This window comes from Monomorium pharaonis, chromosome 2 (assembly GCF_013373865.1).
Source record: "Monomorium pharaonis isolate MP-MQ-018 chromosome 2, ASM1337386v2, whole genome shotgun sequence".
Taxonomy (NCBI): Eukaryota; Metazoa; Arthropoda; class Insecta; order Hymenoptera; family Formicidae; genus Monomorium; species Monomorium pharaonis.
The window spans coordinates 12,060,496-12,085,657 of record NC_050468.1 but is presented as its reverse complement, the minus strand read 5'-3'; the positions used below and the strand labels follow the sequence as shown (position 1 = coordinate 12,085,657).

The 25,162-nt window shown below is 30.4% G+C and overlaps 3 protein-coding genes and 1 long non-coding RNA gene across 4 annotated transcripts in view; 1 reads left to right on the top strand and 3 right to left on the bottom strand.

The window, feature by feature from the left end:
- Nucleotides 1-1,915: 1,915 nt before the first annotated feature.
- Nucleotides 1,916-6,703, bottom strand: LOC105828717 (AP-2 complex subunit mu). Its single transcript, XM_012667197.3, has 5 exons — nt 6,527-6,703; nt 4,239-4,619; nt 3,897-4,147; nt 3,572-3,828; nt 1,916-3,497 (listed from the first exon to the last, which is right to left on the bottom strand). The coding sequence occupies exons 2-5, from the start codon at nt 4,576-4,578 to the stop codon at nt 3,017-3,019; spliced, it is 1,329 nt and encodes a 442-aa protein (XP_012522651.1). The 5' UTR covers nt 4,579-4,619; nt 6,527-6,703; the 3' UTR covers nt 1,916-3,016.
- A 3,910-nt stretch (nt 6,704-10,613) lies between these two features.
- Nucleotides 10,614-13,837, bottom strand: LOC105839538 (cytochrome P450 9e2-like). The gene is made up of 2 exons (XM_012685925.3): nt 12,025-13,837; nt 10,614-10,956 (listed from the first exon to the last, which is right to left on the bottom strand). Exon 1 carries the CDS (start codon nt 13,578-13,580, stop codon nt 12,027-12,029), a length of 1,554 nt encoding a protein of 517 aa, XP_012541379.2. The 5' UTR covers nt 13,581-13,837; the 3' UTR covers nt 10,614-10,956; nt 12,025-12,026.
- Nucleotides 13,838-15,383: 1,546 nt separating this feature from the next.
- LOC118644502 lies at nt 15,384-17,494 on the top strand. Its single transcript, XR_004962281.1, has 2 exons — nt 15,384-16,144; nt 17,279-17,494. It is a non-coding gene; the product is annotated as an uncharacterized LOC118644502 (long non-coding RNA).
- Nucleotides 17,495-23,450: 5,956 nt separating this feature from the next.
- LOC118644449 (mite allergen Der f 3-like) overlaps nt 23,451-25,162 on the bottom strand; it is an 8,158-nt gene continuing 6,446 nt past the window's right edge. Inside the window, exon 7 of the mRNA XM_036283036.1 lies at nt 23,451-23,456. Within this exon, the coding sequence (XP_036138929.1) occupies nt 23,451-23,456 (6 nt within the window). The remainder of the gene's footprint in view (nt 23,457-25,162) is intronic.

The window sequence follows — 25,162 nt, the reverse complement described above, 5'->3', positions numbered from 1 at the left end:
AGAGTGCTTATGGCACGAGGTGTGCTCAGGAATCGTACGCCAAGGGATATTGTACTATCTAATTGAATTAGCAGTTGTTCTAATTGAGAACTAATGTTTAAATTGCCCGCGAAACTGACGGAAGCGGAAGAGAGCGAGAGAGTAGAACTATTCACTATCCCTATCTGATTATTGATTCATTATACTGCGACTTGTACAATTATCTATTACCAAATCAGCGTTTTCTGCGTTCTTGGATTATTAAACATAGTGCAGTTTGACATACTTCTCTAGCAAGAAATCGCGCATATATCGATATACCAATATTTCGATACTTCGATAAAGACGAGTAGCGCGCAAATTCGAATAGAAAAGTTTTTTTAATGGTCTTCTAAAATAAACTATTACTTATATTAAGTAATCTATGTTTAATGTTGAAAAAAGAAATGAACAACTACACAATTTAAGAATACAAAAATGTATTTGTCTGATTTTTTGATAACGCTTCATAGTTTATAAACAATGTACATTCGTTCAAAAATTATGAATAACAAGAACACACGTTTTAAACTTATATGAGAATAATTTAAGTTCTAATAAGAATCCAGAAATATTGCACAGAATAATCTAACTCTATCAACTTAAATATATGTACAACTAAAAATAACATCGCGGAAAATAATTATAAAAAACATGCAAATCAATTTTTCAAGTTTGAAACATCTTTAAAATGCTTTATTTATAGTATTTATAGTATCTTACCATCAAGTCCCACTTAAATACTCGTCATTGAAACAAATAAAACGTTATATAAGAAGTTAATAATAAGTTATGTATCTCTTTATAAGAATTATTGACGGTAAAAAAATTAAAAAAAATTAAATTTTGATAAAATGTATATTAATCAAGCACATGGCAACATTTTTTATTTTTTCTATAAACTCGATTAAAAAGTATTTTATTAATAAGTTTTTACACAAGAAATTCAACATTAATGTGAAAAATCCAAAATTGGGTAGTAACTAATTAAAAAATTAATAACTTTTAATTTAATTAACTTTGATTTAATTTTTAACTTTAATTATTTTTGAAACGTATAAACTTTAACTTATTTTTAATATAATAAATTTAAAAGAGCATCTGGGCGAAAAAAAATTATGAAATAAACATTTCTGCACGAAAACAATATTTTCTATTATTTTATATAATTAATATTATAACTTAATTTACGAATAAAATATTAAATATATTTGATGATCGATACTGTAATTATGTTGATAATCTGACTTAAATAAATTATATGAGTTTTTAATTTAATATAAATAAAGCTTCTCAAAATTAACTTTTACTTTAACTTGAGTTAAATTAACCTTAAGGTAATTTTAACTGAGTTAGTTTTTTATTTATGTGACTTTTAACTTAACTGAATTAATTTTATAATCAATTAGCTTTAATTTATTTAAAAAAATATATTAACTTACTCAACCCAAGAAAGTCATACAATTTTTTATAAAGGCATTTTAAAACATTTTAAAAACCACTTTAAAATATTTTTTTATTAAATTTTGTAAAATAATGTTTCATTTTATAAATTTCAAAGAACACAATATTCAAAACATTCGCTTTTAATATAATATAAGAATAAAATATCGCGGAAATATTTTTCTTTTTTAAAATGTAGTCGAAAATTTTTCTTCTTTTTTTATAGATGGCTAACGTTTCGTGAGATATCAAAAAATTACAAGCAATCCCGAACTTGTAAGTAGTTAAGTAGTGTACGATTAGTTTACTTACTTTTATAATTTATTAGTCCCGGTCTTTCCAGTTCTCTTTAATTTCAAATTAAATTACATTTTATTGACTTTGCATGCATTGTCCGAGTTAATTTTAATGCGCACAATATTAAGGACGGCGATTTGAAAAGGGGGTAATTTAACACTGGATAATTTATTATATATATTTTATATATTTCACATATATTTCATTACGCATTCGAGCGGTTTTTTTTAGAGAGACAAAATCAATCACGCTCGTACAATCAATCAATATATGCCTTTCTACTCTTATTCTCATGCACAGATAACAGATTAATAGGATTCTACATTTCATTGAGCGCATTGCTAGCTTGCACTAAATGATCCACAGCATATAGATTTGTTTACTTCTGTTTAAACTCCAGTGCCAAAGAGACCATAACGCCATACACTATTACACAAAAAAACGAATAGTAAAAAATATTTTAAATTCGCGTGTGTGTATATATATATATATATATATACACAATAAAAAAATTCATAACGTGTTCTGAAAAAACATTCGTGTATAGTTAAAAATCTACAAATGTACTTGTATTTCTTGAATATAGATCATTCCAATATTAATTCCAGAGATAATTATTTAATTACTTAACTTGTAATTATATAATATTAAAAACTTACAATGATCGTTCCGGCACAAAAACAAAGCAAAAGAAAATAAAAATCCCATTAGGTGGATTGAGTAAATACATACAAACAACATTCATGATCATACTTAATTATTATAATCTCCGATAATAAATTTTTCATTTAAAAAATTAACAAGATCTAATTATATCCCATATCATTCATTGGCGCGGCTAAAAATCAATACGAAAAAAATGAACAATGCGAAAAATTGGCACAAAAAAATAATCTGCTTGGTAATTATCATGATATTCACTTAATAACTTTTTACACAAGTTGGGATCGATTTTTATCTAACAAATAAAAATGAATGACTCTTGCTAGTACACTGTATAATATACAGAAAAAAAATTCCTGCAGTTATACAGAAATTTTGTGCTAACAATGGAATTTTTCGATACATTATCCTCCGTAATTCTGCTCCGTATCGTGCACAATTCGAAATTAATTAGCCCAAACAATTTCAGATCATTGCTTTGAATATGCGCTACAATGAAATAATAACGAGAAATATGGATACTCGTAGTCGTAACTTTCGCATTGAGATTACTTCTTTACAATTATTTATGCCTCGATATCGAGACTCGGAATCATTAACATCGCGTCTCATATAAGCCACTGCGCCCTATATAACGAACCCATTTTATTACGTCATGATCGGAGTAATTCAATTTAGACTCGAAAACTTTCAAGTAGCGCACTTTGAAGCCGGATGGCGCAAATGGCACCTCGAAATTCATTGATATCGGTGGCCTCGTCCACTTCTTCTTCGTGTCCGTCTCTAGCAGATCGATCTCGGCGGACAGCTGTGTCTCCTTCATGCCGGCCATACGCTTGATCTTCCAGACAATTGCATTCTCTGACGCTTTGTATTTCGCCTTGCCCTTCAAACATATTAACTGCACGCCGGCAGTGTTTAACGGCGTCGGTACGCGCACCTCTATCTTCTGCCCCAGCAATGAAGGTTTGAAGTTTGATTTCAGAACTGCTTTGACCTCCATTTTCGTTCGGCCCACCTCACGCACTAATGGTATCACTCGGAAAGGCAATGATATATCCTTCGTAGTACGATATCTGTGAACAAAAACAATAAACACAGTATTTTTTATATCTCAAAGCATGATTATTTTCGTGATCATGTATCTTACCTCATCAGCTCGAATTCGCCGTCCGGTGGTATAAAACTAATGGAATGTTCGGTCTCGAATTTGCTAAGCTTAACGCACTGATGGAATTGGCAGTCATCAATAACGACAACGGGTTTGCCGGATCTAGCGCCAGTAGGATCATCACCACCACCTCCCAACCCGCCACCACCTTTCATCCCCTTAGCTTCCATAACGATTTTATCGTTAATCCCGAACTTACATTCCGGCATACCAGATAAGTAGGATTTCATTACCACCTGAACAAAAAATTTTATCAGAAATCTATAAAAGCTTACAAGATTTTGTTTTTCTTTAGAAAATTTACCTTTCCAGCAACATGAGCGCTGAGAACCTGACCCTGAGGACTCATTAACAGATTCACATATTCAAGCACGTCTAAGAAGAGCTCATTACGTCTGTACTTGATGCCCTCTCGCCTCCATCCAATCTGTCCGGTAACTTGTGATGTTATTTGAGCTTGTTCTTCCTTAGTGGCTGATTTTACACCTTGTTGAGTGATGAACGTTTTCAGCACTCCTGTGTCACAATTCTGTGGATATCCAAAGTCAAGTATTTCTGTAACAAAGAAAAAGACTATGATATTCCAAGGAAAAAGCCGAAAAAAGCATGCAACATAAAATATCAATCAAACTTTAATCGAACTGACCATCAAGCAGCTCGTAAATAAGGACGAAATTATTCTTGATGTTCTCTTCTGAAATTTTGCCAAAATACGACTGCATAACATCTATAATCTTCAGTAGCAGCTCAAATACCATAGCTGCGTTAACATTTTGTTTGGTGACGGCAGCTAGCCAGATGTTAGCGCGCTTTATATGAAAAAACGATGTTCTGGCAATGTTGGTTACAGGCGAGCGTACTTGCTGTCGCGCGTGGATGACGTTGACGCGAAACGCATCCACTGCGTTGCGTCCAATATCATCCCGATACACTCGAGAGATAAGCACCTCCCCCTTGTGGTTGTAAACAAACAGACCCCCTATCATCTTGACAGAGGATAGCGGTGGCCTATTGAGTCAAAATCAATCTGCAATAAAAATTACAATATTATTGTAATTAATATTGAATAATAAAATATTAATAATAATAAGAAATAAACTACCAAAAAATTTAAACAAATAAAAAATTAAATGGACAATTGGGAGTCAACACTGTAATAACTACACAAAACATTTTTTTTCATTATGCTTTGACCAATTATGATTTTAAATATTTACTCATTAATGTAATATATTTCTCTTAATCTTTATTAAATTTATGTTACATTTTAGTATTAGATCATGTATTCTTATAGCTCTAATATTGCATTGCAAAATGACATTGGCAAATCCCATGATAATTGTTCTTAGACTTTGCTCCATTTTTTAAAATTTATTCATTATTAAGTCTTAACATTAAATTAATAATACAGTCTTCAAAATCTAACTTTGGAAACATCCTTTTTACTGAACTTTTATAAGGTGCAGAATCAGATAATCCAACAGAATAAACTTGATACATTGTTATACAGATTGTTGTTGAAAAAAACTTGAACTGAAACGTCTAACATTGTATGTGATTATAAATTAAAGAATCATATTCCTTAAAAATCCTTTTATGCACTTATTACAGCACTAATTTCCTTTGCTTATATAGTTTCCTCCATTTATTAAATATATTAAGACTTTTAGTAGTTGTAGTAAATAGCATATTACAAATATAAATAGGGCTATTCGTGTTGCTTGCACTTTTTTGCACTTAGAATCTTTGTTTACTCTTTCTTTAACTCCAAATATATTATATATGTTTCACAAATTTTGATGTTTAATAAAATCAGTATTCATTATTAAATATATATTCTTAGTTCTATATAATTTTGTGTTAATAAGGGTTGTTGGACTTGAAACATTTTAGCTTCAGTCTATATAAAACATGCAAGTGAAAATATCCCATGCAAGATATTATTAACACGACATTATTACAATATTTTATAACATGTAATATTTTCAAATACATATTTCTTAATATTATATACAATGTCATTATAAAAAATATTGGAGCACGTTCACTAATTATGTTTCTATTCTACACTGTAATTATGTTCAAGAATATTATGTTATAAAATAACAATTCAGAAATATTTACATATAAAATATTATATCATATTCTTAAAATCCACATAAAATCAAATTTTACCAAATTAATTTAACGTTCTTTGTTTTTTGGAGTATATTTAATAATGGATATTAAAATTTTATTGACTACCAAGATCTACGTTAATCAGGAGATAACATTTTCTTCTTACAATTGTATTAATAATTACATGTTGGTTCGGTGCTCAACTTATTACTGGTCATATTTATCTCTTTTAATCGCAAACATTTTTGGAGCTTTCAAGCAATACAAACAGAACTATTGATATGAAATTTCCACAACTTTAAATTCAACTTTCAAGAAATAAATCGATAAATCCGTTACAGTGAGAATCACTAATAAGATTCCAAATTTCTGCCGGAATCACGGTAAAATCAATAAGGCGCTGCAAACACGTACGTTCTAAAAATAAGTCCGCACTGGAACCACATATCAAATGCAATGATAAACAATAATCTGGCATTTTTCTACTGATAAGAAGAAAATATGCTTGACGAAAATGTTTTAGCGAGTGATCCTCGAGGAAGGACTTCAGATGGACATAACGTGGAAAAAACTATTCAACGTATACAGCTCGCGAAAGAATTAACGTCTTGGCGAATTCTCTGTAACGACAGACGAAACGCCCCGTTTGTCAAGTGGCATTTGAAACCGTCCGTCCGTCCGGTATGTCTTGCGAACGGTTAGTATTATCGATCGTACATGAACTGATGAACCCCGCGTAACCCTTCACGTCACCATGCATCCTGGAATGCCGGCCTCGCCGGAGTATCAAGAAACACGGGATCGAGTTTTACTTACGCATGACTCCCCGAGGGTGATCCGCCGAGATATCCCGTCTGCGACTCCGCCTTACCGTTAAACGTGGCACAATATTCTCGTTTTTACGTAGACCGACGGACGGCTGATGAAAACGACACCCACTTTCCGAGATCGCCAACCGAAAACGTCACGGGCAACGTGGACGTGGACGAGACAGATCGGCGAGTCGGACGACAATTAGAGTTAGGTAGGGTGACACCTGTAGTGTGATTTTGTAACTCGAAAAAAAAGTCGGTATTGTTAAACAACAGAGAAATCTGATCAGCGCCTCAACGTGCATAAAACATGCACTTCGAACTACGCAGCCAATGTTCATGAAAGCTGTGCTGCGCGATTCCAAGCAATCCCACCAAGCCCGAGCACACTCGACGCACGTAACATCGCACTCTGTCTATTCGTGAGAATCGTGAGCCGTCGCGTGCTCGGCTATACGACCTACATGCCTACATATCCCAATCTTTTACCATAAGAGATAAATTGTCGACTGCAATCTTAATTAGTACTCACATGCACATTGTCTGTATCACCGACGAGATACTATTAGTATCTCGTCGGTGTCTGTATTAAGGTTGCAGTCGGTAATTTATCTCCTATGGTAAAAAATTATTGTCATGTACGCGATGATAAAATTTATTAAATTAGCATACCCAGATAGCACAGATGATTCTTTTAAGTTCAAAAGAATTCACCTTTTTTAATTCTTTAAGAATTTACGTAATCTGTTCGAAATGAGTTCAATAAGAGTACCATATTTAAATTTGTTATGAATTTACATAATTTAGTCAAAATAAATTAAAAAAGAATTCAATATTCAAATTCCTTATGAATTCACATAATTGGTTCGAAATTAGTTCAAAAAGAATACCACATACAAATTATTATGAATTTATAAAATTTAGTCAATATAAAAATTCTTATAAAGAGCCGTAACACTATAAAAGGGTATAACAAATATAAGTGTCTTTTTATTTTTTTTGACAAAGCAAAAACATTTTATAACACATTTTTTGATTTTATTGAAAAGAACATAAAAATATATATCTGTTTGTTATTTGTAAAAAATACCATTATTATCTAAATAGTATATAAATACTTTATAATTATTATGTATATATTATTTGTCGTAAATTTGTTATATGTATAACTAAATAAATGTTTTTTTTTATTATAATGAACATATAATAACGCGTTTAATAAAAAATTTGTAAAAAGTATTGTAAAAAAGTACATTACTTTTATATAAAATTAGGAAATGTTAATTTAATAATATACTGCAATAAAACATGGGAAAATTTTATACATAATTTATACATGTATAATAACAATAAGAGAGTTTCTCACTTATAATAATAATAATATACCAATAATCTCTATTTTTTTAGTATATTTTTAAATTAACATTTCTTATATTTCAGAAAATCCTTTATTATCTTTTTTTTTACACCAAAAAGCAATTTCCTTTTGCACTATAAAAGAAATCATAATAAATTCAAAAACGTATCTCGATAAAGTTCCATTAGAATACTATTAAAAAATAATTTTTAATTCAATGCAAATTCTTATAAAACATAAAATAAACTTTATATGCAAAAGGGACTCAGAATTGGTGACATACAAAAGAATTTATTTTGAACTTAAGAATTTTTTTGGTGCAGAAATGGGTTAGAAAAGGACTTCATTTCAAAATTTAGGTGTTTGAAAAGAATTCTTTTCGAATTTGTTGTGCTATCTGGGGTGTTTATCTCAAGTACGCACTTCAAACCGTTCACGAGATTTACATGTTTTAAAACTTAATTAATTAATTAATTTTTAATTAATCCGAAGACATCTGATAATACTAGTGTTTATCCCAAGTTCGTATCTCCAACCGTTCTCGAGATATACATGTTACAAGATCTAATTAATTAATTAATTAATTAATTAATTAATTCGAAGACATCTGATAATACTAGTGCTTATCCCAAATTCGTATCTCCAACTGTTCTCGAGATTTACATGTTACAATAAACGATACATTTCCTTCCTCGTCTTGTCCCTCTCGCACCTTACATGCCCACAAGGTTGACGACGATGACGTATCTTATATGAAAATTTTGACATTTCAACTTTGCGTCGTGTTATCTCCTCTCATAAGGTACGTAGAGGAAAAATAAAAGCAGTTTTCTAATATAAATCGACCCCAAGCTTTCGATTGAGCCTAGTTAGAACTCGATCGATTTAGTCATTTCTAAGATTTGATAATCTCGGCTGCTTGCAAATCGCGTACTCGCGTAAAGAACACAGTCGGTCATAAATATATGAGCGCATAAGCAAGCACGGAAAGTATATCTGTAGAGGGGTTCTAATTAATTCTCAAAAATATTTTTCCATAGCATAACTTTATTATACATGACTGAATTTGTAATAAAATAATCTTTGATTTGGACATAAATAAATTTCAAAATATTGTTAAGTGGTGGGGGTATTTAAAAAAATTGAAATATAACAATTTTTCCCATTGTTTTATAGTACTTCTAGAATTATTTAACTATTACTTGAAATTTTTAAAAATTTTTATAATTTCCTCGATATTCGCCTTCCCCTCAAAACAATTATTTTTTAAACGTGTGTTTTATCCCCTAAACGTGCGTTTGGGCACTTTTAAAAAAATACGTGTCTTTTATTTTTAGCTATTTCATAACATATTTAAACTCATTCAAATCGGAGATTTACACCTAAAAATGTTCCCTTGTCAGTTCAGTTCGTTTTACCTATACAAGCGCTCTGTCAACCTCTATGCAAACGCTATATGAAAAGTTTTGACATCCTGTATAATGTATATTTTATATAATTATATATTCTATATAGTAAAATACTTTATTAAGTACTTTTTAAGTTATAATTTTAGTCTATTTTAATTTACTAAAAATGTAATATATACTATTATTAAGATTACATATTTTTGAAACATTAGAAATATTTATCATGATGAACTAGAATTAAATTGTACTATGACATTATATTTTAGTAAGAAAATCGTAATGATAATAAACTTAAAATTTAAATATATGCATTCTATATTAATTATATATATATAAGTTAATAGATTATAAAAATGTAGCTTTTATAAAGCTGATTCTAAACCAGGCAAAGAAACATTTCATACAAATATTGTTATTTCTTATTTAAATCTATAAACATGAAAATGAACAACTTAATCTAATGAAATCGATTATTATTGAAAGCACTAGACGTTATTCACTTATAACAAATTGTTTGTTTTCTTACCTGAGTTTAATTATCCGCTCTTCCCACTCTTGTTAAACAATATACTATTAATGTAAAAATATATTGCAACTAATAAATGTATGTAAAAATATTGCAACTAATAAGGGCAAAACCACCAGAAACAGAAACGCATTCTTGAAATGTAATTTTATGCAGAAAAATTTTTTGTGCATAATCGTGAATCGTTAATAATGAGTTATAATTAATTAATTGTATTACAAATTGTAACTTCAGACTTTAAAAAAAAATTAACAATAAATATATAAACTTTGAAGTTATCGGATCAATTAATTACTTGATAGAATAATAGACAATCTTAGTGATAGGAAGCACACACAGCATTGACTAGTACTTGAATAAAAATATATTCTAAGAGTGTGTTCGTGTAATATCGAACAATATCCAACAATAATATAAGTAATTGCTATTACAAAAAATATATTTTTATTTATATGCGCATATCAAGGAGGGTCAACACAATTAAGTTATTTTTTAGATGTTGATTTAATAAAATAAATATAATATGTACAATATTTAAAAATGTATATTTTATGTACAAATAGATGCATAGATTAAAGAAAGTCAAATAACATAGTCAAAAAACAACATTTTGTAATAAAATAATATTTTTTATTATTCTAACGTTATTATTTTCATATTACATTTTTGTATTTTTATATACATATAATTAAATTTTGTTTTTGATTGTAATTGAATAATAGCCTAAAATATTTTCAATAACATACTTGCTTATGTATGTATAACTCATCTTTATATAATAAATTTAAAAAATACTTTAAAAAAATTTTTTTAACATAATAAAAGCATAAAAATTTAATAAAACAGCAATAATATAATTAACAAAAGTCATTAATATTGATCAATAATATGAGAATAATGCAAGATAAGAAACAGTACTCAATTAAACTGTAATTCAAGCTTCCTTTTTTACCTCATCGAGGAAACTTACAATAGATAATATGATTGTGTTTAATATACTAAAACTATTTTTAATGCAAGAATGCTTTAATGTAAGAATATTGTCATTTCTTGAACTTGCAGCGATAAGAGTACCTTCTTGGTGAACAATTAAAAGTATCGAAGAAATATCCTATTTCATGTTCATTTTGGTTCGATTTAATCTGTAATTTAAATAACACATTATACTAAAAGAAAGTAACCAATATACTAATTATATTACTTCGTTTTTTGACAGCATTTCTCAAATAAAGATTAAAAATAAAATTGTAAAAACATAAATGTAAACTAGAATGTTTTCTATCAAACGGTATTTTTATAATATTGTTTCATATTTCATAACAAATAATATTTTGCAATAGAAAATTAAACCCAAAAATTACAAATATATACATAATACACAATAAAGACCAAATTTAATGAAGAAGTTAACTATAAAATAATCTGATAAATTAAGAAATAAGATGTGAATTTATATGTTACACAACAAAGTTTAAAAGATAAGGACACTAGATTATTATACATATTAAAAAATAAAAACAATTTAAAAACTAAAAAAATTAAAAAAGACTATCTAAAATATATACAATTTATTTAAAATAAAATTATGTTACGAAACGAACAGACATTCATTATCTGTTCTTACTAACAACAGGTTTGCGTTTCGCGATTTTATATTTTATATTGTACCATTAGAAAAAAATACGAAAGACAAAATATTTATAAAGAAATGTATGACAAAGCTACATTTACGTACAATATTATGTTATTATCTATAGAATATTTATTTTTGTTAAGCTATGCAATTTAAAAAAGAAATTTATACTTTTATTTATACTTTTGAAGAATTTGTTTTATATATAAAAATAAATGTATAACTTTTGTAGTCAGGTTTTTTATTTTTTTATACAAATCATGTTTTTATCAATATTAATACAGTTTAGTTTCCATAAAGTAAAGTAAATTGACTAAATTTGAATCAGGTACTAAATACGGATCAAAAATTTGACAAGTTACTGATAAACAATATTTTACAATTATCTGCTTACTGTATATTTATGTTAATACTCTTGTTGTACATTATTATTATAAAAAAACATCGACGTTTTTTATTTAATTTTGTTTGACTAAGAAAATAAAATTTATATACCTTAATAAATTGAGAAATAAAATACCTTTTCTATTTCTCAATTTATTTTCAAATCGTAAAAATGTAATTAAATTTGTCTTACTTTTAGTGTATTCCATTGCTAAGATTCTCTGAAAGAGTGTGGTGCACATTTTTCCTTGGTAACACCTTTAGCCAGAAACCTCCTTCGGGCTTTACATGAAAACTATCCTTAGCAAGCTTGAGTGGCATTGGCGTTTTCTCACAGGTCTTTAAATCGCAACGGGCTAGTAGATGGAACAGCAGGACCTTCGTCTCTAGCAACGCAAATCTGTTACCTATGCACATTCTTGGACCAAGACCGAAAGGAATGTAGGCTCCGCAATTAAGACTATCCTTCCTTCGTTCACCAAGAAATCGTTCAGGATCAAACTTTTCCGGATCCTCGAAATATTTCGGATCATGATGAAGTGCATAAACCGGCAACCATATACCCTCGCCTTTCTTTACAGTAAATGATTCTAATCCTGGTAACGTCGGCGGCAGCTCGAAATCTTTTTCGCATAATCTGTCCGTTGCTGGGGCAACTGGATACATTCTGAGAGCTTCTTCTAACACAGCATTCAAATATTGCATCCCGTTAACTGCTTCATAAGATACTTCTCCGTTTGTTTCTTCTAAGACCTGATCAACTTCTTTTTGTAATTTTTCTAGTACATTTTGGTTTACTGCAATTTCATGAGCGGCAAAACACATTAATGTTGAAGTACTGTCGAAGCCACCGAAGAAAAAGATAAATGCTTGTGCTACCATATCATTGATAGTCAATTCCGTTTTGCTCTTTTTACCTCTGTTTTCCATCATTAATTGCAATATATCTGGACGAACAATTTTATTTTCGTCTCTGGTTTTTATGGTGGTTTCTACGAGGTTTCGGAAAAAATCTGCTATTTGCTTACGGACAAATTTTAAATTAATCAATCGTGCCAGAAAAGGCAAGCTTCCAAATATATATAGCTTTATAAGGGCAATATTGTCAAAAGTGGTCGCTTCTTTACCGTATACATAGAATTCGTTCTCCGGGTTTTTCATGGAATCTACATTGATACCGAACGCGCAAGTAGCAATCACGTCGTTAGTATACCTGGTAAAAACGTCTTTTGTTTGTATTATCCTCTTCTCCGGTGGTAATTGCACTAAGTAATTGCTAAAGACGCTGCCACAATCTGACATTAGTTTGAACATGTTTCTCATTTTGCTGCCCGTAAAGGCCGGAGTTAATAAAGATCGTATATTCCGCCATTTCTCTCCGTGAAGAAAAAACAGATTTTTACCGAATAATGGTTCTAATTCTTCATCTACGAAACTACGATGATTTATGAACATATCAAAGTTTTTCAACGTGATGGATTTAATTAGCTCAGGATCGCGTATCATCACAAGTGGAATGGTCATATCAAACATACCAACATACTTGGCTTCGGAATTTATATTGTAAATATTATTGATAATATCGGCCATTGACTTCAGACGAAGAAATACTGGTCCCATATTTCCTACTATAGGCAGAGGCGATTTATAAGGTATGCCATGTTTTTTAAAACAATTTAGATTCTTGTAGAAATAATAATAAAAGCCTAGAGCACTGATTATCACCGACAAAGCAATTACATACATCATTTCGATATATATTTATCAACGTTGAACTGTACACTATATAGTTTTATGGAAATTTAAAGTACTTGCATCACTTTTCGTGATCAATTTGTTTTTCGAATATTTTCATTTGTCGTTTTGTTAGTAACCAAAAAAGAATACTGTGTGAAAATATCGAGAACTCGAACTATGATGTCTGCACATGGGAAAGTACTTTCTGCGACTGACCACGACTGACAATAATCTGATCTTTGGCAACGGCAATTCCTTCCGCTGAAGTAGTTAAAATTTACGGAATCTTATTCGGCAATGAGCTTCGAGTCGACGTCCCTTGATTTGACAGTGGGAGCCAATCGGCGATCACGTTAGTGGTGCATGATTTAGGCTACGGTCCACTTGACGCTACAAACGTTTCGAAGCATTCTATGATTGGTCAATTTGTAAAAATCTTTGTTTTGATTGGTCAATCAAACGCTTCGAAGCATTTATAACGTCAAGTGGACCGCAGCCTTAGTCCGCTAACACCTTGGGTGATACGCCGAGCACCACCGAACACCGCCGAGCAGCCAAGTCAGTCGCGTTCGTACCTCGAGTCTCGGGCTGCGTTCCGTTTCAACGCATGATGCGCATAATGCATTGTTCATCCTTGTTTAACATTTGACAAACAACAAGGATGAACGATGCATCATGCGTATTATGCGTGAAACGGAACGCACCCCTCGGGCCGACTCGGTCGCTCTCGTCGCGTCTATCGCAAGTCGGTTATTAGAAAGACAGAGAAAGAGAGAGGGTACTCGGCAGTGCTCGGCGTATCACCCGAGGTTGCCCGAGGTGCTAGCGGACTAAGGCCGAAGGCAGAGAGCGAGACGTAGGTGTCGTAGTCGTAGTCGTAGGGTAAGGCAGAAAAAAACGTAAGTCATACATGTAGTAGTATACTATTCTAGAATAGTAGTATATTACGACTTACGTTTTTCTTTGTCTTACCCTACGACTATGACTACGACACCTACGTCTCGTTCTCTGCCTTCGGCCTAAGGGTGTGTTCGGAGAGACGCTATTAGCGTTACCAGCATTCAGTCTATCTTCATTACTCATTAAAAGTAGAACAAGGATAGACTGATGCTGATAGCGCTAATAGCGTCTCCTCGAACACACCCTAAATCTTGCACCACTGGATCTCGTGTCCTGTAATAATCTTAGCGGGGGACGGGAGAAGAGTGTGTTTGCACATGTTTTTTCTTGAACCCTTGCATGTCGTCAGGAAGACCTTCGGCGCCGAAGTAATGGGACAAGCAAATTTACGACTTGCATTGTCCCAAGACTCAGATTATTTTAGTTTTTGCTTGTTTATAATCAACGGATCGGGGGGATACCACCCGGATTCGGTGCGCGACATATGCTTAGGATCCGTAGACCTGCGTCACGGCTTGATTATGGCTACATCCCGATATTCACTGCCAGTACTAAAAATTTATAGTTTACGTCACATATACTGTAGATTTTTAGTACTGACAGTAAATATCGGAACGCAGCCTATGTATGGCGTATGTATACGCATGCGTGCACGACTTTCGCTTTTAAACACTGACAATTGACTGCTGCTGCATCGAGACAATCTTTTTAATATAGTATCTGACTCGTCATTGCTTGCGTAAATGTTACCAAGTTGCCGAATATTTTGCCTCATAAGTATCTCTGTTGTTATTTACGCAATAGATGTCTTAAGTGAGATTAATGTATTTGTCAATTTATTTTACATTTTCATACTTACTATGTGTTATTTGTGCTTTTTATTCAATTACTCATAATATATAAGTGATTTATATATTAATTAAGAGGAGTTAGTAATTTTCAAAAAATTATTTTTTGGATTTTTGTGTAAGAAAATGTATTAAATCGGATGGCGCAATTATGTCAGGATCCCGTAATTTGAATTCAAGTATTTATTATCGTGCCTGCTACAGCCAAATCCGTCGCAAGAACCCGCGAAGTGTTTATCGAGCGTCTCTAAACACGTATCCTCTCCTGAGCGTCTCTTGTTGCGTCTCTCGTCCGTATAACTCGTTTGGCCTCGAAAAAGTGAAAGTGTTTTGTGTTGCTAGGTGCATCGTAACCCTGGATCCTTATGCAGACAACGGTGCTTTGACACCGCTAATTGGTGAAAAACGGGTGGTGGTGGTAAATATTATCGCCATCACCCGTTTTTGACCAATTAGCGCTCGGTGTCAAAGCGCCGTTGTCTGCATGAGGATCCAGGGTAACCCTAGCGTCACTTGCTTTCCTTTCCTTGGCATTCCTTTCGGTATTGCGTCATACTCCCACGAGTGCCCTAGTATGGCCTTTGGGAAGGAATATCCCGAATTTTCTTACATTTGTAATTTCTGAAAGTATAACATCTCGAGAATATCTCATTAAATTTTCAAGTCGATCCGACTAAAACTGTCAAAGTGGCAAAGTCACAAAGGTCAGTCTCTCAACGCTGTTAGGAAGGAGCAGCTATCAGCAGCTGCTCTCTCACTGACTAATATTTTAGAGACGGCTATGGAAGACGAAGATGTGCTATATGGGCCTAAAATTGATGACTCTGCGTAAGTTTAAAAATACACCTTTTATTCAAATTGATCACATGATTTTTGAATAAAATACGTAAACAGTACTTAAAACTTTAAACGCGTTTTTCTCAGAATGCATTTTCAAAGACGATGCCAAAGATTTCTGAAAAACTATTCAATTGATTAATCTGAAATTTTACGTGCTTTCTTCTAACATAAAATGCAAGTCCTTGATCGAAGGATTTTTTTTTACTTATATTTTCAATTTTATGTACAAAAAATGAGCGCTTTTTTACGAAAATCGGAAGTTTGACTTTTGGCAGCTGCCATTTTATCTTAAATTAATTTTTTCCTAAAATCATCGATTAAGGACTAGAAAATTTCATGTACAAACTAAATTTTTTTGTTTCATCTGTTTTACATGATTCGGCTTCATACAGCAGTTGGCACCGCAAATCGTGTTTTTTTAAAGGTGGCTTTTGTTATTAACTATAACTTCTTTAAATTTTAATATTTTTACTTGAAATTTTTTCTGAATTTTCTTTAAATGTTATGTACCACAGTGCCAATGTTCATAAATTAAATATAATACTGTTTCAAAGAAAAAATCCCCCAAAAAGTGTCTTTTTTGGTCTTCTAATCTCCCCTGACCCCTTAACAACAATTAGTCCAAAGTTACATAATTGTATTTAAATGTCATGTTTTATTATATATTATTAGACATTATCATGTAGGTCAAAGTCATGACCTACATGATAATGTCTAATAATACATAATAAAAAAGTTAAAAGATTTTGTTATCAAAATTGCTTTCATCATTAAAATAATTCACAGAATTACAAGATATCTTAGAAATGTTTATACACCAATTTTTTGTTTAATATCGCGTGTGCACGTACAACAGTGTTATGATCATAATTATATTATCATAATATTGTTATTAATTATATATAACGTAAAATATATTTGCGATATCTTTACATGTATATTTATAGAATATTATATTTTGAAGACTCCTACTATTTAACGTCCTTGGGTTATTTTGAAATCTGGAACCGACATTACTGTTTTACTTTTTTAAGTGTAAAATGCTGGTTTCTCTCGGTACAATGCTCAACCAGAAACTGCCTTCAATCTGCATTAAGAACCCGCTTTTTTGCAATCTTCCAGATATCGAAGTTTTCTCGCAAGGCTTTAATTGACAACGAGCCAGAAGATGAAATAACAAAGTCCGTGTCTCGAGCAATGCAAACCTGTTGCCGATGTACATTCTCGGGCCTAATCCAAATGAGTGATAATATATTGTAGTGATTTTGTATTAAAGCAAATTATTCGGTTTAGCAGCGCCAAGTTTTTTGTAATAAAATATTTATTCGTATTAAAGTATTTATTTGTAATATTTATAATTTATTTGTATTAAAACTTATTTGCCAGCTCAATATTATCTCCTTTATCCCTTGCCAATATGCTTCCTGACAATTGTTTTTTGTAGGCGTACAGCAGCCAATAATTTAATACGAAAGGTTAATATTTATAGTTTAATCTTGTATTTAAGATTTTCTTAAATTATTTTTAAATAACCTTTGTACTAAATAAAATTGTATCTGAAGATAAATTTAAGACAATCTTAAAGCTATATCGGATTTGAAATTGAGATTGAATTAAAATTTGACCTTTCAAAGCAAAGTTAAAGAATATTGGTTTTGTTTCTAATTGGTTACATTTCAATTTAATCCCAATATCAATCTCTAGTTAGTCTGATACAGACTTAATGAAAAATCAAACTATGAATGCCAGTTAAAAAATAAACATATATTTTTATTGATTGGCACATTTTTCTTCATATCATTATTTTTGTAGAGAAGAACTTAACACTTTTATTTTGTAGCGTTTATTTTTATAATTAAAATTACACCACTTTAGAAATGTATATTACTTATATACAGAACCGTATTATTGATTATTTTAATATTAAAAAGTAATAATAAATAAATTTTAAAATAAATATCCGTTCTGATAGCTGGCACATTTACTACATATCATTATTTTTGTAGAAAAAACAAAATTTTTGTCCTTTTATTTTAAAAGGCAATTTCTTGTAATTTTGCATTTAAATTTATTTTGAATGTAAAAAAATAAAAGTAGTGCAATATGTAACATAGTAGCATTTTCCGTAAACACACACACACACACACACACACACACACACACACACACACACGCACGCACGCACGTACACTTAGCGCCTTTTTTAACCTTTTTTAAAAGGGTAATTTTGTTCGGATATCACATATTTTGTAGTGGTTAGACTTATTTAATCCACAAAGCTATAACGTAATTTTATCTTATGACATATTTTTATAAATAGATCAAATATTTATAGTGTTTATCCCAAGTAGTTTACAAGATTTGCATGTTTTAAAATTTAATTAATTAAATTTTAATTAAGTAATTAATCCGATAACATTTGTCAATACTAGTGCTTATCCCAAGTTTGTATCTCTAACCGTTCTCGAGATATACATGGTATAAGGTTTAATTAATTAAATAATTAATTAATTAATTAATTATTTAATTAATTCAAAGACATCTGATAATACTAGTACTTATTCCAAGTTTGTATCTTCAACCGTTTTCGAGACATACATGATACAAGGTTTAATTAATTAACTAATTAATTAATTAATTACTTAATTAATTGATTCAAAGACATTTGATATACTGGTGCTTATTCTAAGTTCGTATCTCCAACCATTCTCGAGATGTTTTACATGTTACAGCAAACGATACATTTCTTCGTCTGGTCTCTCTCGCCCCTTACATGCTTACAAGGTTGACGACGACGACGTATCTTACATGAAAATTTTGACATTTCGACTTTCGTGTTATCTCCTCTCATAAGGTACGTAGAGAAAAAATAAAAGCAGTTTTCTTATACAAATCGACCCCAAGCTTTCGATTGAGTCTAGTTAAAATTCGATCGGTTTAGCCATTTCTGAGATCCAATAATCTCGGGTGCTCGCAAGTCGCGTACTCGCGTAAAGAACACGGTCTCGCGCTGCGCTCTCACTTGGCGCGAGCCACTACCGTGTCTCTTGATATAAAATATTAAACTTTGTATACATTATTGACAAACCAGTAATTTAACAATTTTATGTTGTCACTTTGTAAAAAGAAAGATGTTATTGATTGTATTGCTGCCAATTTTCCGCGATACTGATTGATTCTCTAGCTGTAATTACTTCGTGTTGCGAGAGTAATTGTCATTGTGATTGAAATTTGGCAGCTGTCAAATTTACATAGACGATTATCTGTACAATTATCGTTGTAATTTACTTTTAAAAAGTAAAAAATAAAAGTTAACTAGCGCGCGCGTTTGTGGTGTCTAATATTTATAAAAAGCACTGATAAAAATTGATAAAAATAATAAAATATTTTAAACAAACTAATTATATTTATTAAAATTAAGTAAACAGTTTGACTTGTACTGTGTTTCTTTAAGTTTCTACATAATACTGGGCAATACATAATATATCGAAAAGAGTAAGATTTATGACTTTTCACATCATTGGTTCAAAACGGGTCTTCTTGTCAGAAAAGGTAATATTATATTTATTAATATAAGTTTACAGTTTTAAATATGAGTGTGGAAAAGTTACTTTTAAAAAGTAATTATTTGATAATATTTAATACAAAAGTACGCGTTTTGCTTTGAAAAAGTATTTTCTCAAGTACTTATAGTTACTAAAAAAATATTGATTTATTATAATTTTTGTTACTTTTTTACCAAACTTTAATAAACTTTTTTTCATTATAGTGTTATTTAATCTAATTAATAGTTTTATAGGTATTTTATATTTTATAGGTATTACTTTCCAAAATACTAAACGGTTTATGCATAGACTTCATGCCTTTTTAAATCATTGATGTTCGTATTTGATTACATATTTTTTATATGTACGCGTGAGAGAAAATTAATTTAAATAAATGATATTAATTAGCAAATTAACAAATTAATAATAATCAATAACTAATTAAAAAAAAAGAGAACGATTATAAAATATTTCGCAGTATACATAAGCGTATACATTTTATATGTTTTACATTATTATCGTATTATACGTTACTTCTTGTTATTATTTTAGGTTTAAAATGGCAATGACAAATAATATTAACTCCCACATTCCATTTTAATATATTACAGTAATTTGCTGAGATTTTAATCAAAGAAAACGAGAAAATGACGACATCTTTAAAAAATACAAGAGACACTATTACAAAAGATCTAATACCGTTTATTGGTGAACATACGATGAACGCAATATATGATATCACATTCTGTTTATTCAATTATGTAGAGATTTTATCTCTCTGTTAGAAGCATATTTTATCTTGACTAATATAAATGATAAAGAATCTATATACAGGGTGTCTGGTATTTTTTTATGGGATGTTTATGAGCAGGTAGAGCGCACGAAACTGAACAGAAAAGTCCTTACCGTTTTTCCATTTTCGCAATAGTTAACAAGTTAGTGACTTGTAAAATTTTCTGTATTAGCCCGGCCTACCGGCAAATGCAAGCGTGCTGAGCGCCCGGCCGCGGCGGCCGCCCCTCCCCAGCGCTTGAACCTTGAGATTGCTAGGCGCACGGGGGGAGTTGTTACAACAAGCGACAATGGCTACGCACAAGCGACGCGTAACGCTAAATTCTCCATTTGAGTTATGATAGTTCCTTACGTTTTTTAATGAAAATAAAATGTTCTAACGACAAAAAGTATGTGTGTACGTGTACATACATGTGTACAAAAAATATCAGTTTTAATGCTTAAAGAAGTGATTACTAAATTTATTTTTTTAATAAATAACAATTATTTTTAATAAAAAATATTTTTTTGATGATAGTCTTAAACGTCGTAAACGGTCATTATAAATTTTAAAAGAAGCTGTTATCATATGCTCGAAACAAAATTTATGCTTCTTCAAAAAACATTAGAAAATTTTATCGATTAAAATGGAAATGACAACCAAATAAAATGTTTGTTTCAACTTTATATTCTTAATTAAAAATTGAATAACTAGGATATTTATATTTTTAATAAAATTAATCCTTGTACATACATACGCGAGCTAAAGAATAATCACTTCGTGACAGGAAAATGATTATGCCTTAGTTCCGCGATTTTATATCACTATTACTATTTACGCTGATTACTATACACGTACACGTAAAAAATATGATTCTAGTTTAAAAAAAATCAATTATTTACTTTTAATTGTATTTTTTTAAATAATTATTTTATCTTTAATGACTGAAAAGAGTATTCTGTTGATAATAAACACCACACTTTACATAAAACAAATAATGTTTAACATTTTTGCGTATGTACACACACATACACACACACACACACACACACAAATTACACACAAATTACAAACCAATTCTTGAATTAAGGAATAATCATTTTCCTGTCACAAAGTGATTATTCTTTAGCTCGTGTATGTATGTATCCCCCCCTCCACACACACACACACACACACACACACACACACACACACACACACACACACACACACAAACAAACATTTCACACTAAAATTTTCTTAAATTAAATAAATATTGTTTATAAGTTTTCAAACATTTAATAAATTCATATATTCGTAAATTTACACGGAGAAAATTTTGTAGTAAAATTATGTATGATTTTATTATTTATGATAGTAACCACGAACTGTAAAAAGAAATTTCAGAGAATTATATCATATATTAAGTAGTGTAAATATTGTCGTAATTTGATAAAAAACATAATAAAAATTTTCATAATTTCTTCTTGGCCCGCGTTTACTACTTACCATAGTAATTTTTACCATAAAGTTTCTTCCGTGTATTATAAAAATCTATCACAAGGATTAATTTTATTAAAAATATAAATATCCTAGTTATTTAATTTTTAATTAAGAATATAAAGTTGAAACAAATATTTTATTTGCTTGTCATTTCCATTTTAATAGATAAATTTTTCTAATGTTTTTTGAAGAAGCATAAATTTTGTTTCGAGCATATGGTAACAGCTTCTTTAAAAATTTATAATGACAGTTTATGACGTTTAAGACTATCATCAAAAAAATATTTTTTATTAAAAATAATCGTTATTTATTAAAAAAATACATTTAGTAATCACTTCTTTAAACATTAGAACTAATATTTTTTGTACACATGTATGTACACGTACACATACTTTTTGTCGTTAAAAAATTTTATTTTCATTAAAAAAGGTAAGAAACTATCATAACTCGAAGGGAGAATTTAGCGTTATGCGTCGCTTGTGCGTAGCCATTGTCGCTTGTTGTAACAATTCCCCCCGCGCGCCTAGCAATCTCAAGGTTCAAGCGCTGGGGAGGGGCAGCCGCCGCGGTCGGGCGCTCAGCGCGCTTGCATTTGCCGGTAGGCCGGGCTAATACAGAAAATTTTACAAGTCACTAACTTGTTAACTATTGCAAAAAGGGAAAAACGGTAAGGATCTTTCTGTTCAGTTTCATGCGCTCTACCTGCTCATAAAAATCCCATAAAAAAATACCAGACACCCTGTATAGAAGGACTGGTAAAAGTGTCGATCTTAGCCCATTAACCAGCGTCTAAAGTTCATATAGATCGTTGCTAATAACTTGCAGACAAATTTTTTAAAGCCTAAAAACCGATGGTAACTTGGTGAGATTCAAGAATTAAGTACAATGTTACGGTGTAGATTTTCCAATAGCTTACGGTAAATCTTTAAAATAAGTAATTTAATTGCATTTACGGAGTTATTATTCGACTCAAACGTGGTATATATAAATATCCATGATTGTTATTTGAAATGGCTGATTCAATGTGGCGGTGTGTATATTTGGAAAAGTCATCGCTATCGCATGGAAACTGTTGCTAGTAGAATTCAGGTTTTTTTCCTGATATAGCTATGCATAAACAGAAAGCAATACTTTTCGATCTATCCTTTCTAAAAAAGAGCATGGCATCGATACTCGCATCTCGCAAAGTATTGTTGTCGTTTTTCCGCGATGCCGATTAAACGTGTGTATAGTTAGCATCTCAAAGTTTAGCATCTCATAAAAATACTGCAGAATTACTTGCATCCAGCATAGTTCTACAGTTCTCGATAGGTTTCAACAATAGTTTCGTTGAATTATCTATTTTAATTAAATTTTTATAAATGAGATGCTAATAGTTCCGTTGAATTATCTATTTTAATTAAATTTTTATAAATGAGATGCTAACTTCCAAAATCACATAATAGCATCTCACCGTATTTCGAATATACGACCACCGAATATATGACAGAGAAGACTAAATCTACACAGAAAAAAAATGTAATACAGCCAATAACATATGTGATTGCGGGCTGCCAACTACATAAAATACTCAATACAATAATATTTGCTATTAATGCAAGTACAATATTGATACTGCAATAGCATATATTATTGTATTGAGTATTTTTTTAATTGACAGCCTGCAATAACATATCTTATTGAATATACTTTTTTTTCAATGTATAAAGTTCTATCGTTTAGAGACGTCCTAACAACAGTTCAGATGATTAAATTAATGAAAAAATAATTTTTTGTTACAAAACATACGTATATATGCGTGTACGTCTGCGCACGTGGATTTGGTGTAACTGGCATCTCAGATAGACAAAATTAATTAATTTAAAAATTTTAAAAGTATTTTTCAACAACTATCTAGATGGAAAACATATATTTATAGGTGTAGACATGGGATACTGGTTGAATATTAACAGTTCTATTTCTCTTAACAAAGTTCCCATATAGATACGGAAGCGTACAATAATTTTCTAAAGAGTTTCGGTAATATAAATAATTAAAACATTTTTTAAACAATTATTTTGCCCAAAAAACTTGAATTTTTAAAGCTACACGTCAAGTGCTAATCGAATATCGACAGATCTATTTATTTTAACGTAATTCTCATATAGTTCGGGACGCGTGCAATATGTTTCAATAAAGTTTAGGTGTTATAATTAATTAAAACTATTTTTAAATAATTATTTTGCCTGAAAAACTTGAATTTTTAAGGCTGCAGGTCAAGTGCTAATCGAATATCGACAGATCTTTTTATTTTAATGTAATTCTCATATAGGTCGGGACGCGTACAATATGTTTCTATAAAGTTCAGGTGTTATAATTAATTAAAACTATTTTTAAATAATTATTTTGCCTGAAAAACTTGAAATTTAAAAGCTACAGGTAAAGTGCTAATCGAATATCGACAGATTTTTTTATTTTAACGTAATTCTTATATAGTTCGGGACGCGTACAATATGTTTCTATAAAATTTAGGTGTTATAATTAATTAAATCATTTTTTAAACAATTATTTTGCCCGAAAAACTTGAATTTTTAAGGCTACACGTCAAGTGCTAATCGAATATCGACAGATGTATCTATTTTAACGTAATTCTCATATAGATTGGCACGCCTACAATATGTTTCTATAAAGTTTAGGTGTTATAATTAATTAGAACATTTTTTAAACAATTATTTTGCCCGAAAAACTTGAATTTTTAAGGCTGCACGTCAAGTGCTAATCGAATATTGACAGATCTATTTATATTAACGTAATTCTCATATATTTTGGGACGCGTACAATATGTTTCTATAAAGTTTAGGTGTTATAATTAATTAAAACATTTTTTAAACAATTATTTTGCCCAAAAAACTTGAATTTTTAAAGTTACAGGTCAAGTGCTAATCGAATATCGACAGATTTTTTTATTTTAACGTAATTCTTATATAGTTCAGGACGCGTAGAATATGTTTCTATAAAGTTTAGGTGTTATAATTAATTAAATCATTTTTTAAACAATTATTTTGCCCGAAAAACTTGAATTTTTAAGACTACACGTCAAGTGCTAATCGAATATCGACAGATGTATCTATTTTAACGGAATTCTCATATAGATTGGCACGCCTACAATATGTTTCTATAAAGTTTAGGTGTTATAATTAATTAGAACATTTTTTAAACAATTATTTT